The 15,067-nt window shown below is 35.6% G+C and overlaps 2 protein-coding genes across 2 annotated transcripts; both read left to right on the top strand.

Moving 5' to 3' along the window:
- The first annotated feature begins 1,568 nt into the window (after positions 1–1,568).
- Positions 1,569–3,499, top strand: LOC149000333 (E3 ubiquitin-protein ligase PUB23-like). Its single transcript, XM_089140763.1, has one exon. It carries the CDS (start codon positions 1,754–1,756, stop codon positions 2,975–2,977), a length of 1,224 nt encoding a protein of 407 aa, XP_088996889.1. The 5' UTR covers positions 1,569–1,753; the 3' UTR covers positions 2,978–3,499.
- A 4,403-nt stretch (positions 3,500–7,902) lies between these two features.
- Positions 7,903–10,816, top strand: LOC149000332 (plant intracellular Ras-group-related LRR protein 5-like). The gene is made up of 3 exons (XM_089140762.1): positions 7,903–8,574; positions 9,150–10,066; positions 10,148–10,816. Exons 1-3 carry the CDS (start codon positions 8,073–8,075, stop codon positions 10,253–10,255), a joined length of 1,527 nt encoding a protein of 508 aa, XP_088996888.1. The 5' UTR covers positions 7,903–8,072; the 3' UTR covers positions 10,256–10,816.
- The last annotated feature ends 4,251 nt before the right edge of the window (positions 10,817–15,067 follow it).

The raw sequence follows: 15,067 nt of genomic DNA, 5'->3' as shown, positions 1-15,067 counted from the left end.
ATCAAAAAGCTTAATTTTGGTAAATTTAGAATTTTGCTAAAATTTTAAATTTATTAAAATTTTATTTTAATGTGGAAAGTTAGAACATTGTGACTATGAAGAAGCACACAACATTATATTTATGAACCCATCAAAAAAAATTCCATCGAACTTTTGAAATCTTTTATGGAGGAAAAAGTCATGTCTAGTGCGTAAAACTGCTGCCACTACAAATTCTTGAGAGGATCATAATCTAGAGAGGATCATAATCTATGTGATCTTAAGTGTGATTTAACAAAGAAATTATTCTCAAACTGGTCATGTTTTTACGAGACGAAACAAAAAAATTTTCACTTATATTATTTGCATCAAGCAATCTAATATTCTTTTATTTTACTCAAACTATTATTCTTTTAGGTAAGAGGAAAAAAAAAGAAAAAAAAGAAAACCAAATTCTACCCAAAAAACAAAAAAAATAAAAAAATAAAATCAAACTTAGTTGCTATGTATATCCCTCATTGATTTATATCATATAACCTTTCGGCATCACTTGCAGAATTCAGAAGTTGGCTTGTCTTTCCAATATGCAAAGGAAAATTGGTTTGCCCTTCCCAATATATAAAAGGAATATAGGGAAGAAAAAAGAAACTATTTATGGAAATTGTTCTAGGTATGCTTGCAAATTATAGCTGGTCAAAGAAACCCAAATCTTTTATATTTTGTATGATTTGAAAGGAGAAGATAAAAGCATTAATTTACAATAAATTGAAAATAAAATAGTCACCAAGGAAAACCAGCCAATGAAATTAACGGAGAATTGAAACCCAATCTCATGTGCTTTCAATATATAATTAGCTACTTAATTAATCATCCCCTCCATTTAATCTTATTGTTTTTGCTTTCATGTGGACAATTCATCACTTTTTTCTTTAGAAAATGAGTTAAGAACTATAAAATAAAGTGTTAGACTAAAACTGCTAGGGCTGTTTCAGTCACCATCCCTCTAATTTGACCAAAAAAATATATATAAGATCTTGTAATTCTCTTTTTCTTTAAATCTATGCCATTCAATAAAGACGAATCTGATGTCAAAGGCTTTCATACAAACAAAGTTCAGAAGAACATTTTTCCAATAGAGCCTTACCTCAGTATATATCTCTCTCTCTCTTTTTTGCTTTGAAACCTTAAATCTCTCCAATAAATTATTGAAAGTTAGAACTCTCTTGCAATAATCACCTGTTGTTTTGGTTGGGGTGTGATAGTATTCTTGTAAATCTATTGAAAATATAAGCATGAAAGTGAGTGTCTAAAATTTTGCCTTTATTTGTATTCTTTTGGAGGTGCGAAGAGGTTAATATAGAATGATAGCCATCTCTAAGAATATTAAAATTCAACTTTGAATGATCTAAAAGGTTCTTTATTAGGGTTTCTTAACAGGTGTGGCAGGTAATACCCAGTGACAAGCAAGCATCTCTAAAAAGTCAGAACCCAATCAAGCAATCAATCAACATTTTAATTTCGCAAAAATAAAATATACATAGAAAGTCAATTTGAATCTTTCTAAACGCTTCCCTTGTAGAATGGAAAACCATCAACTGATAATCAACCCATATCCATGTTACAGCTTGCAAAGGCATGTTTTGTATTTTGTCTTTGATCTTTTCTTTCCTCTCTCTCTCTCTCAGAGGCTATATAAGCTATTAGATGTATAAGCATATATCATTCCATCATCTTCCTTCCTGTACATAGTCTTCCATCTTTCTATCTTTCAGAAATGGAAAAAGATAAGAACCCAGATGCTGCAGTGGAGATTCCTGGATATTTCAGGTGCCCCATCTCAATGGAAGTTATGAAGGATCCTGTAATCATCTCAACTGGGGTTACATACGAAAAGAAGAACATTGAGAAGTGGTTCTTCAGCTACAAGAAGAAAACTTGTCCAGCCACAAATCAGATCATCAACAACTTCAGCATCACCCCAAACCATACACTGAAGCGCCTAATAGTCTCATGGCAAGAGACTAATTCAAAGGAAACCATAGATGCAGCAAGCAAGCATGATGAGTTGGTCTCTTTATTAACCAAACTTCATTCTTCAACACCATTCAAGGTAAGTTCTCTGAAGAAGCTCAGATCCATTATCGAATTGGGTGATGAAGCCAAAACTGATTTAGTCCAATCAGGTGGTGTTGAAGTATTATGCCATATAATTGGTCAAACCCTAGCTGAACCTTCTGATTTCATCACATTTCGAGCTTGTGAAGAAGCTTTATCTATCTTGCACCAAATTGCCTTTTCTGATAAAGTATTGACTCAGATCACACCAAAGCCTGAGTCCATTAAGGCCATGGCCATGATGCTTCAAAGAGGATGTGCTGAAGCCAGACTTCACACTCTTAATATTTTCAGAAAAATGGCTAAAATGGATTTTGAGTTTAGTTGGGTTATTGAGGATCAAAGTATTGATCTATTCAAGTCTTTATTAGAGTTCTTATCAGATGAGATCAATAGCACTGCAAGCTCTTATGCATTGGATGTTTTGGTTCATATCACTAAATTGTCAAAAAATAATAGAGTTAGGGCTATTGAAGCCGGGGCAGTTTGTGTTCTAATTGAGCTTCTCCCAGATTACAGTGGATCTAAATGTGAGAAGATACTGTTGATTATCAAATTGCTTTGCGAGTGTGCTGATGGCAGATCAGCCCTAGTTGATCATGGGTTAGGGGTTGCTGCTGTATCAAAGAAGATATTACGCGTTTCAGATGCTGCAACTAAACTTGGAGTGAAGATCTTCTGGTTGATATGTAGTTCTCATTCATCACAGAAGCTTTTAGAGGAAATGTCATTATTTGGAACAGTGAAGAAGCTACTAGATTTAGTACATATTGATGGGCAGTCATCAACCAAGAAGAAAGCAATGGAAATCCTCAAGTTACATGGAAATACATGGAAGCAATACCCTTGTTCCCCTTGTAATTATATTATTGATTTGCAATGATCAATGAATTTTAGTCTCTAGTAGTAGAGAGTGATTAATTGGTTTTTTGCCTCTGTGGGTTGTGATCTATTATTTATTAGACCTTCTTAATTTGTTATTACATTTGCTTCAATGGTAGCTGTATATGATTATCTTTTTTTCTTCTCCTTGGTAGATTTATCTATACTGTTTCATATATTTCTTCTCTTGCTACACATTATGTCTTGGACTGGTAACCTGTTTTAATAAGAACCCACAAGGAGAAACTTGATTTGCCCTAGATCAGATCAACATCAAGTAGAAAAGCTATACATGATTGCAACTAAGATCCCATTCCCATTTGTAGATTGATTAATCAAAGCCAATTACATCAACCAAATTAGTCTAAATTTTGATTAATTAGATTCATAGTTCAAAATTTTAGTCTAAATAATCACTTCGCAAGATGAATCTTGCTAATTCACAAGGACTCGACATGCCCCATGCTACTTATCGTGTCATCTAGACGGGAAAAATACTCCACTCCATTGCTTTGCCTTGTATTACGACGACACTTGTACATAAATAAAATATTCTTGATGAATTCTTCTTTTGATGAACAAAATATCTACGCAATCACTCCTAGAAAGATAAACATGATTACATATGCATGATGAAATATAAATCTTCTCTCATTGTGATAGAGAAAAGAATTAATGCGTTTCTTTCTTTTTTATTTATTTTCTTTAATCACGATTAACACAAACTAATTATATGACATATTATTGAGTTTGTGCATAAGAACTTCTTCCTAGCTAATACTCATTCAAGCATGAATATTAAGTAGAAGGTTGAGTAAATTGAAGAATCTACTTGTCATGGTGATCATGGTAAGGCTCACACTTAAATTAGTTGACTTAGTCATAAATTATTTTATTTTGATATTTTTTATTTATAAAAAACCACTTCTATTTTAGAAACCACTAATCATATTGAATTAACTTAGTAATTACTAAACCTGCTTGCACATCTAAACAGAATTAAAAATAGTAAAGTCAACTTTAATGAGAGAGCTAAGCAGATGAGTATTGATATGGCTTTGGAATCCAAAGGGGGTAAGGCATGGATTATTCAAATATTCAAAGAAAAGAAACTTTTTGAGATTTGCAAATTTTAATTATTTTCAATAAGAGAAAAGTTGACCAAACTCTAGCTATGCCTCTCTAATCTAATGTTTGTTGCAACATGAAATCGTGAATGTTTAGAGTGTTATATTTTTTAAGGTTACTAGTTCTCCTTAATCAAGATTTTGTCAACTGAGGCAACCCTTAATAAAATAGTAGTTTCTTGGGATCGAGTCGGTTTGTTAAGACCCGAACCGGATTGAATCGAAGTTAATTCAATAGGACATGTTTGGATTTGGGATTGAAGAACCTATCGGTTCTAGGTTGGTTTGATCTAACTCGTGAATGGTCTGTTAGCTCGAATTGGATGGACAAGATCACTAATCAAATTGAACCATTATAAAACCCAAGCCGTTGTAATTGGGATCTAAAGAGGTAGACCCGAGGTCCGAATATAATTAAAGGATTTTAATGGTCTCAAAATCAATCTAATTCGAATCCAAACCGCACCAACATGAAATCAAACCAAAGTGGAAATTTTGCTTAGCGCTGCTTTTAGGCGTAAGTCAAAAAGCCAAATGAAAACTGGCCCTAACTAAACTGTTGACACCTCTAGTTCTTTATACACTGATCACTTGTTCATAAATATTTTACTTGAGTTCAACTCTCTCACCACTTAGTCTTAAGTTTGTTGATCATCGGAAATTTATCCAGTCCATCATCCATTTCTTTTTAGATGTTTAACATATGTCCCACATCACACCAAATGGTTGAAATCTATCTATAAATCACATCAAATACTTATGATTAAATTAAAAAAAAATGTAACTTGTAAATGGACCTCCTTTTGATGTGATGTTGGACACATGTCACATATCTACAAAGAAACGATGGTCCATTTCCTTGTTAGAAATGGACAGGGTATTAGTCCGCCAATCAGCAGCTCTTTGATGCTCTGATGATATGGTGAGCTCATCAAGAGGAACACAAGTACCCACATACCCGCCGCCCCCCGCCCGCTCCACCGCTGCACCCCCTTATTTTTTTTGTTTTGTTTGTTTTTTTTTTTTTTATTTATTTTTTATATTTTTGATCTCTATTCCGGCTGCCCTCACGGGGTGGGGACCTGTGGGCAGCCTTGTTAGATTAATTATATTTCTGTGGTTTGTCGTTGTGTTATTTAGTCCGCATGGGATCAGCGATCTCTCTTTGATGCTCTGATGATATGGTGAGCTCATCAAGAAGCGGCTCCTCTAACCAAACATAGTCACCGCACAAATTTATACCATTAGCTAGTGAATCCGGACGAGTTAGACAGCCAACTAACACCAGCCCAAAATGATTAATTAGGCGAAATTCAAAATGTTAATCATCGTGTCATTATCTAAGATGTTTTTAGTCGATCTATATGATCTTGGATGGAAATAATAATATAAAAAAACAATGCGGGGGGGGGGGGGGGGGGGGGGGGGGGGGGGGGGGGGGGGGGTTTGGCGTGTGTATCGCAAGCACCATTGATTAATTAGGCAAAATTCAAAATGTTAATCATCTCAATCAAGTTTTACAGCCCCCTTAAAATAATATAAAAAAACTCTCAAGCAAGCACCACGAGTTGGTTTTTTTTTTTTTTTTTTTTTTTTTTTTTTTGGGTAAACAACACCACGAGTATGGTTAAGTATGTATGGAATATTCCTTCAATCCATAAGATTTAAAACCGAAATAGCTGATACAGTTTTATTTCTGATGTATATTTGATTGCATTATCACCGGCATTGACTTAAAGATCCATCTTAAGAAGCTTTCATCAATATAAAATATTATCTAATAGCATGAAGTGCGCAGCCCTATCAACATTAATTAATAGGATGTTTTTCTTATTAATTATGATTAACTGTCCAATTAATTCCTTCCTTTGATAACTAGAACATTCTATTTCTAATTTCTTCCCAAGTATTTTATTATCCTTTCCTTTTCCCAAGAATCATATTAAAAGGTTAATATCTAAGGCACTTCTAGAGAAAGAATGTGATATAGTTTGATTTACTCTAGATTCACTTATGTATAAACTCTCTTTCTAGTGGGAAAAGAATCCTTCTAAAAAAAAAATTAAGAAATTGGTTGGCATGTATGTATGGGTGGTAAGTTTGGCTTTAATGGCTGAACCAAATATGGATTCCTTTAAGCTCAAACTTGAATTGAATTGGTAATTTTCGTCTGGAGAATGGATTAAGGTTGAAACTTCTTTCTTATTTCTTTTATTTTTAGAGGTTCAACCGGACTAATATGCGTGCATCTCAATTACATCCTCAAAGGGAGCTTTGTAGGAATCCGGATCAGTGACTTCGTCGGGGAGCACAAAAGTGCTCCCCGAACGGCTTACCACCACAAAAAACAGGGGGGGGGGTGGTGATGGGAGTGTTCTTTTTATATTTATATATTTATATATATATATATATATATATATATATATATATATATATATATATATATTTTTCAGTGTGGGGCCCACCATTTTTGTGGTGGAAAAACGGTTGGGGAGCCGTCGAGGGTGATGATCCAGATTCGCTTTGTAGTCCGCAAGTGTCAAACCCATGACCTCTCCACTAAGAAGTATGGATCTTACTATTCTACCAACCCTGCATTTCTATTTGTTGTTATTACCCTTTCCTTTGGCCAATATGATCCGACCTAGTATAATTAGGGTTAGGGCGATCCTAAATTGGGCTGAACCTACTAGGGTTGGGATTGAATTTAGCTTTCTAAACCCTAAATCATGGTTGAAGTTGATTTGACCTGATTTCTACTTCAAACCCAAATGAAATCCAAAGTTCATTTCGCTCCTAGCCTCTTATGCCTAGATAGCGTGCTCATTTAGGGTTTTACATGGTTTAACCATGGGGGGGAAAATCTGATTACAATGTAGATTTTTTTTAAAGTTGAATTTCAAATTGTGCTCTCCTCACATTCCTCTACCATATATTTAAGAGAGGATTCCATCTCCGATCTACCTTATTGGTGTTTAGAAGTGAATCCTGATTTAACTATAAAAGTGTGGATCCATCTCCCTTTTCCACGAAAACACCTTTCATTTCACTTTACAACTCCCTCACCCCACTTCACATGGGTCCCACAAGTTTAAAGTTATAATACATTTAAAAAAAAAAGCACCCTAATCCTATGGCTTTACATGGTTTAACTTGTGGTCAATAGCTTTGAGTTGGACGAATTGTGCCCCACAAATTCCACTTCTTTGGGCAGCGATAAGATCATATCTTAAACCTCTATGTGACGTGTAAAGGTGTGAAGGGAAGCAAAACCCGATATGGGAGGATCCCAAATCACTCACATCCTTCACACTCGTTCAACCAACAAGTTTGAACCTTGTTTATAAGTTAATCCCTCTTGGTCTAGAGTTGGATCATCTCCTTGATTCGGATCATGATCTCTTTTAACTTTACTAACCACAAACTAGGTTTAAAATACCTCATCCCGTGGTCCCCTTGAACTTATGATCACTAGCTGCGAGAACACGCTATTTAGATGGTCTAGACCCTTAAATTAATACAATGCAGCTCTCTATGGAAGCATAGTAAAATACATTAGTCAACCGGTATACAACACAGCAAGTTTGAACCGGCACTGAAACTCTTGGTCTATAATGGACGGTCTCATCATTCAATCATGATATCATTAAACTTTGGTAACAAGCAAGCAATAAGAATCATCAACGACCAGGAGGTGGAGGACCATGTGTGGGCCCACCGTACGATTTTCTTCATCATTGTCAAAATAAATGTACGAATTGGATACTGTGCTGGTTTCTTCCTCTTATATAAACAAAAAACGTCTCAATTTTCCTCTGCTAAACCAGAAGAACTTCTCTCCTCTTCTACCCTTAAACCCATCAGCGGATCACGATAAGCTCTTCATCTTTTCTCGACCCAGAAAAGATAGTGCCCGAAATCCCTCCAAAACCCTCCTAGTGATTCCCAAAACCTAAAGATTACCCAGAGATGGCTGTGACGTCTGATCAGAACCCATCACCTGCATTTATTGAAGCTGTGGATGAGATAACAAGAATCTACAAATCATTACCACAAAGACCCACCATGGAAGAAGTTGAAGTAGCAAAGTCTGTTCTCAAGACTGTAAATAATGAAGAAGAGATGAAACTTGAAGAAATCTCCAGAGAACAAGTTCCTCAGGATGTTCCGGAAGAGCTGTTTTTTCTGTTGCAGGAAATAAGGAAGAAGGCGGTCTTGTTGCAGAGTTATGAGGAAAAGAGAAAGGCTCTTTATTTGGTTGATCTGGACAAGATGTTTCACACTATTGATGATCTTATTCAGAAAGCTGCTCTATTTATTTCTGGAGACACCCAGAATATAAAACCAGTTGATTTGGGTACCCTGGTTTCTGAAAGTGAAAAAGTTCCTGTTGTCAGTGATCAGAGCCTGATCAAGAAGATGGAAGCTGAAGGAGCTCAATCAAATATCTCAAAGCAAGGATTCCTTGCAGGTCAGCATGTAATTTTCCTTTTCAGTTTTTAGTTTATTAATTTTTATTTTCTGTGATCAATATTTCTGCTTTTTTCATGATTTTCTTCCCCATTTACTCATTAAAAATATAATTTATGAAATTTCATTTTTTGATAAATGTGAGAGTGGGGATGATATAAGTATTCTTAGAGAAGAGGGACATCACTATATTAGAACTTAGAAGGCAAAAAAGTTCTGGCTTACATCTATATATTTGACCAGATTGAAATCAATTACTACCTTCAAACTTTGCAGAGTTACCTTAATCTCTAAAGATTTTTCATTTATTATTTGAGGATAACGTCTTTCAGTTGTTCTTCAATGTAAATTTCTGTTTCCTAACCTAGAAGCACAGTTGAAGCTCACATTAGTTGCATATTAACTAATATTTGGAAACCCATTTATTGAAATGGACAGCTCCTTTGAACCAACCTGAAATTGATGTTTTCTTTGTGGTATCTCACTGTGTCTTGTCGAGGTGACTAAAATTTGTTTGCATCCCTAATCAATTATAGGAAATTAGGTCTAAATAATGCAAATTGGTTATTTTTATAGGTGAAGGGGATACAGAGAAATTAAGTCTAATGAAGGTTGCAGGCCTCATTGAAAGTTCAGCTAAAACTGGAGCTAGAGTGCTTGACCTTGGAGGGAAGTTAATGGACCAGGTTGAATGGCTTCCGGTGTCAATTGGAAAATTATTTGATGTCACTGAGTTGAACTTATCTGAGAACAGAATTATGGCTCTTCCACCCAGCTTTGGTAGTCTCAAGGCTTTGACAAAGCTTGATATCCACTCAAATCAACTGATAAACCTTCCTGAATCTTTTGGGGAACTTATCAACTTGACTGAGTTAGACTTGCATGGAAACAGGTTAAAATCTCTACCATCTTCTTTTGGGGACTTGACAAATCTCATTGTTCTTGATTTGAGTTCAAACAGCCTAACTGTACTTCCACATTCACTGGGTAATCTAACTCAACTGAAAATATTGATTGTTGAAACGAATGAACTTGAAGAACTCCCTTATACAATTGGGTCTTGTTCATCACTTGTGGAGCTAAGGTTGGATTTCAATAAGCTAAAAGCACTTCCAGAAGCAATTGGGAAACTTGAATGCTTGGAGATCCTTACATTGCACTATAACAAAATTACAGGGCTACCTACTACTATTGGAAATCTTTCCAGGCTGAAGGAACTTGACATCAGTTTCAATGAAGTTGCAAATATACCTGAGAACTTAGGTTTTGCAACAAGCCTTGTGAGATTGAAAGTTGGGAATAACTTTGCTGATCTGACAGATTTACCGAGGTCAATTGGCAATCTTGAAATGCTTGAAGAATTGGATATAAGTAACAACCAGATTAGAGTCCTACCAGAATCTTTCAAGTTCCTGTCAAAGTTAAGAGTTCTTCATGCAGAAGGAACACCATTGGAAGTGCCACCAAGACAAATAATTAAACTGGGAGCTCAGGTAATTCTCATTCTATCTTACCTAAAACTATGCTTCTGTTGGGTTCTTCAAAACCTCAATTTCTTTTGCTAATTTTTTCAGGAAGTTGTTCAGTACATGGCTGGTCTAGTTGCAATGAAGGATGTCAAAATTCAGCCACGCAAGAAGAAAAGCTGCTGGTCATGGTTGTTCATATTATTTCGTCGCTGACTAAAGAACCCACCAAGAGTATGAAGTAGCTGTGCTTCACTTTAATGTCTTGAAAAACCTGTTACAATTTAGAACCTGTAAATGTAATTTTGCTTTGAGCAGTTAACCAGCACTTATGTACAGAGATCTTCTTGTCCTATATTCTTTATAATTCAATGTATGATTTCTAGGGAGTTGTCTCTTTCTGCTTGAATGAATTGTATTCTTCTGGAACAAATGTCACGAGAGCTGCAGAAAGTGCTTGCCATTTGCTAACTCTGTTCTGTTACTTCTGGCTTAATTTTCAGAGTTAAGACAAGACAAAATAAAAAGTTTCCAAATTCCCTCTAGATTGATCTTATTCTCTAGAATTTTCCATCTGAAAGAAACCCAAAAATGTCCACCTGGTGAGCTGATTATGGTGACTATTTTGATGGACCATCCTCTGGATAAATTAAACTAATGGGTTACGTCTCAAAGTGGCTTTTGTAGTTTATTTACTTCTCTGGGTTTGAAATTCTAAAGTGGTATCCAGGTTTCAAATTCTGAGGTGGTATCAGGGTTTCAAATCTATTGGCGCAGTCAGAATTAGTTTTGGTTTTTCAAGTCTACTTTTGATGAAATCCTCTGCTTAATTTTAAAAGCAAATTTGATTCTGTCACTTAATACAATAATTAGTGTTATGTTTTATAAGTTAAATGTATGATTATTGTATGCTTATAGTATATATATATGAGGAAAAAAATATAAAACAAAGTTATCTATGCTGTTGGATAAGAAACTTAGTCTCTAAGCTTATCAAAAATGAAGATCATATTATAATGCACTTGAGCTACTAATGTGAGGCTTGCTCTTACTGTTCTTCAGAAAGCTTAAAGATGGGTAGGTGGGTAATGATGTGAAGGCACAGCACAGTTGTCTGTGATCAGTTGTTTTGGCTTTCTAGTGGGACCTATCAATAAAGCATATATGCTATTATTTGGTGAAGATCCATGAAGCTTCTGGATAGTACATGTTGCTTTGAAATGTTCTAGAGAAAGATCAATCAATATAAAGTCTGAGTAAATTGGGTCCACTTGTAAGATACCCAATTTTGATTGTTCATCTTTTGACTAGTTTTATCCATCCATGGCTGGGAAGAAAGCTGGAAGAAAGATGGTATAATCAATCATACCTTGCAAAACCACATGCTGAAATGTAATGGGTTTTCTTCTCTCTGGGTTTTGTCCTTCTCCTTTAATCATCTAATATATAAGGCATGAGTGGATTTACATATAGTGTGGATGTCTTCACTGGGAGCTGAACAAATTTGCTTTTTGGGGGATACAAATTATCCTTAACTTTACTGTGATTTATCAATTTCTAGCCATCTGCAAATATTTTGAACTTTTCTGTAAGTTTCTCTAATTCATGATGTGGGTGTTGACTTGTCTCATAAGAAATGTTAGGATATCAAATTGTGATTGATGTAAGCGGATAAATGTGGTGAAAATCATGGTTTTATTAGTAAACAAAATAGAGGAGGAGAGAAGGATTACCTGCTACTTGGTTAACCGGAGGGGTCACTAGGACATTTTGTTATAACAAACACTACAAAATAATGAATAATAATAATAAAAAAAACTAAAACTAAAACTAAAACTAAAAGACATAGAGATTTAATGTGGTATACATGTCGATATGGTATACTGTGTTCATGAATGATAAAGAAGAGTTTTTCACTATGTAGAAGAAGAGAAGGAGATGCCATAATGAATCGCCAAGAATGGTATTACAAGAAGTTTCACCCAAAACCCTTGTCGAAAACAGGTCATTTGGACTATAATCAGTCTAGGACTAGGACTGTTAGTATTTTTAGCATTTGTAATAATGGGTCTTCTACACCTAATGGACCTCCTGGGTTTGCTACAACTAGGCTTTCAAATCAGCTGGTTACTAGGGAGCAAGGCTTACTTACAAATGGGTCTGCTGCTGAAACCACTATTATTGATGATTCCATGCTTTCCCACTTTTTAGTTGGCGTGATGCCATGGATGATGAAATTAATGCGTTACTTTGTAATGCCACATGGGTTTTGGTTCCCGCTACATTTGCTTTTAATGCCATTGATTGCAAATGGGTTTTCCACATCAAACGTAACCTAGATGATACTATTTCTCGGTACAATGCCCGCCTTCAGGGGCGGAGCCAGGATTGAATATTGGGGGGGGGCGAATATGCCTGGGCCAATGCGGGACCCACCGTGGGTCCCATCTCATAAAATTATATTATATTTTGACATGTGGGGCCTACATTAAAAATTTAGGTAAATTCAGCTGAAATTTTAAGCAAGATTTGAATTTTCATTAATATGAATGCAATTTTAGAAAAAAGTTTTAAGGATTAAAAAAAAATCAATGATTATGATTACATCTGATAAAATTTATGGCTGATTTCTAAAGAGATTCAAATTGCTATTAGTAGAATCAAATTTTAGGAGAAAGAAAGAACAACTAAATAAAAAAAAACTTTATTAAATGAATATTAGAAAAATCGTGGTGAATGTGAGAGGGAGAGGAATAATTTGAGAAAGAGAGTGAATACTAATAACTGTGGAGAAGATTTCGAAAAATTCCAATGTCTGCTAACTATTCCAATATTTTGTGAGATGTGTGAGAAAAAAAGAGAGAATAAATAGGAATAAAAGAGGAGATTCATTAGAGAATAAATAGAAATGAAAATATGAGAGAGAATATAGGGAGAAATTCATGGATCGTGAATTAGTTTTTAATTAGAATTTAACCCTATATTCCTTAAAACTAGGGGTTTAATGATAATCATTTGATTATGATTAAGAATGACATTTGTACCCATCATCTATATCTTATATTTTTATTTTTAATTTTTGGAGGGGGGGCCCAAATAGTGGTATTTCACACGTAAAGTGAGAAAAATTAGAAAAATATGTAGGTAATTTTAAATTTTCAAAAATCGGGGGGGGGGGGGGCATGGCCCACTCCGGTCCCTATGTGGCTCCGCCACTGCCCGCCTTGTGGCTAAAGGTTATCATCAACTACCCGAATTTTATTTTAGTGAGACTTTTAGTCCGGTTGTCAAACCTGCCACCATGCGTCTCGTGTTATCTATTGTTGGGATGAACAATTGGATGGTACGGCAACTTGATGTTACTAATGCATTTCTTCATGGGGATTTGATTGAATTTGTGTACATGACTCAACCCCAGGGCTATGTTGATGTGTCTCGCCCTTCTCATGTTTGTCATCTCAAAAAATTGTTTTATGGGCTTAAGCACGCCCCACATGCTTGGTTTGTTAAGCTTAGCACTTTCGTTCTATCCTAGGGATTTGTTGCTTCCAAGACTGATACGTCACTGTTTATTTATCGGTCTTCTGGAGTAGTTCTTTATTTTTTGATATATGTAGATGATATTCTACTCACTGGTAACAATAGCACGTCTATTATGACTTTATTCACGTTCTTGTTGGTGCTTTTGCGATTAAAGATCATGGTGATCTTCACTTTTTTTGGGTATTGAAGCTCATCACTCTAAAGCTAGTTTGCTGTATATAACATATTTGTTATCTCAGCATAAATATATAACATATTTGTTATCAACTACCAAGATGGCATTTTCTAAGTCTGTTTCTACTCCTATGTCTACTAAGAATCTAACTTTGACATCCGGTTCCGCTTCAAAGGATGGTACTTTATATAGACAAACTGTTGGGACTCTCCAATATCTTGCCATCACATGGCCAAATATCTCTTATGTTGTTGGGCGTGTTGCCCAATACATGCATGTCCCTACGGATTATCATTGGTCTACTGTTAAGTGCATTCTCCAATACCTATGTGGTACCTCTCATTATGGTCTCTTTATACGGGCCCAATCTCTTATGACTCTCCATGCTTACTCTGACAATGATTGGGCTAGTTGTTTGGATGACAGATGTTCTACCTCTGGTTTTGGTATTTTTCTTGGGGCCAATCTCATATCTTGGACTTCAAGCAAACAACGAACTATGTCTCGTTCTTCAATAGAGGTTGAGTATTGTGCTGTTGCTTCCGCCAGTACCGAGCTTGTTTGGTTGCGCTCTTTACTACGTGAACTTGGGCTTTACTTCCCTCAATCTCCTACAATTTGGCGTGATAATGTAGGGGCAACTTATCTCATGGTCAATCCTATTTTTCATGCTCGCACAAGGCACTTAGAGGTTGATTTCCATCATGTTTGTGATCTCGTTGCTATTGGCCTGCTTCATGTCCGCTATGTCTCTATTCATTCTTAGATTGCCGATTTACTGACTAAAGCTTTGACTTGATCTGGATTTCTTCTTCTTTGGGACAAGCTTGCGGTTACTTCCTGCTTCACTTGAGGGGGCGTGTTAGGGATTATATCCTACTCTGACGTTCTAGGGAGTCATATCTATTATATCTTGTATTGCACTATATATACTGTATTTGTATCTCAATAATATACTACTGAATTACCATTTATTCACACTGGGCACCTCTTTTTTGACGCTCAATTTTTAGATAGATGGATTGCTATTAAATATTATTATTATCTCAGTTTTGATCTAAACTTTAGTTTACTCTTGTTTCAGGTTGCTAAAAGAGTTCATAACTTTGGGATCTGACCAGTGGAAACTGGTTGTCTCAGCTGCAGAAAGTTTCTCTACTAAATTGGCCTATAGAGAGCTTTTGAGACGTTAGCTTAAACAACCAGTAATGTCTGCTCTGAGACCTTCAAGAGTGAGGACATTAAAAGTTGGTTTCTTACCTTAACTATCCAAACTGTGTATAACCAAGGTCTACAGGAATGGGGAACAC

Source organism: Hakea prostrata, chromosome 11 (genome assembly GCF_041222555.1).
Source record: "Hakea prostrata isolate BN-2017 chromosome 11, UWA_Hpros_2, whole genome shotgun sequence".
NCBI lineage: Eukaryota > Viridiplantae > Streptophyta > Magnoliopsida > Proteales > Proteaceae > Hakea > Hakea prostrata.
Note: the sequence above shows the minus strand (reverse complement) of the source record. Positions and strands in the feature narration are given on the sequence as shown.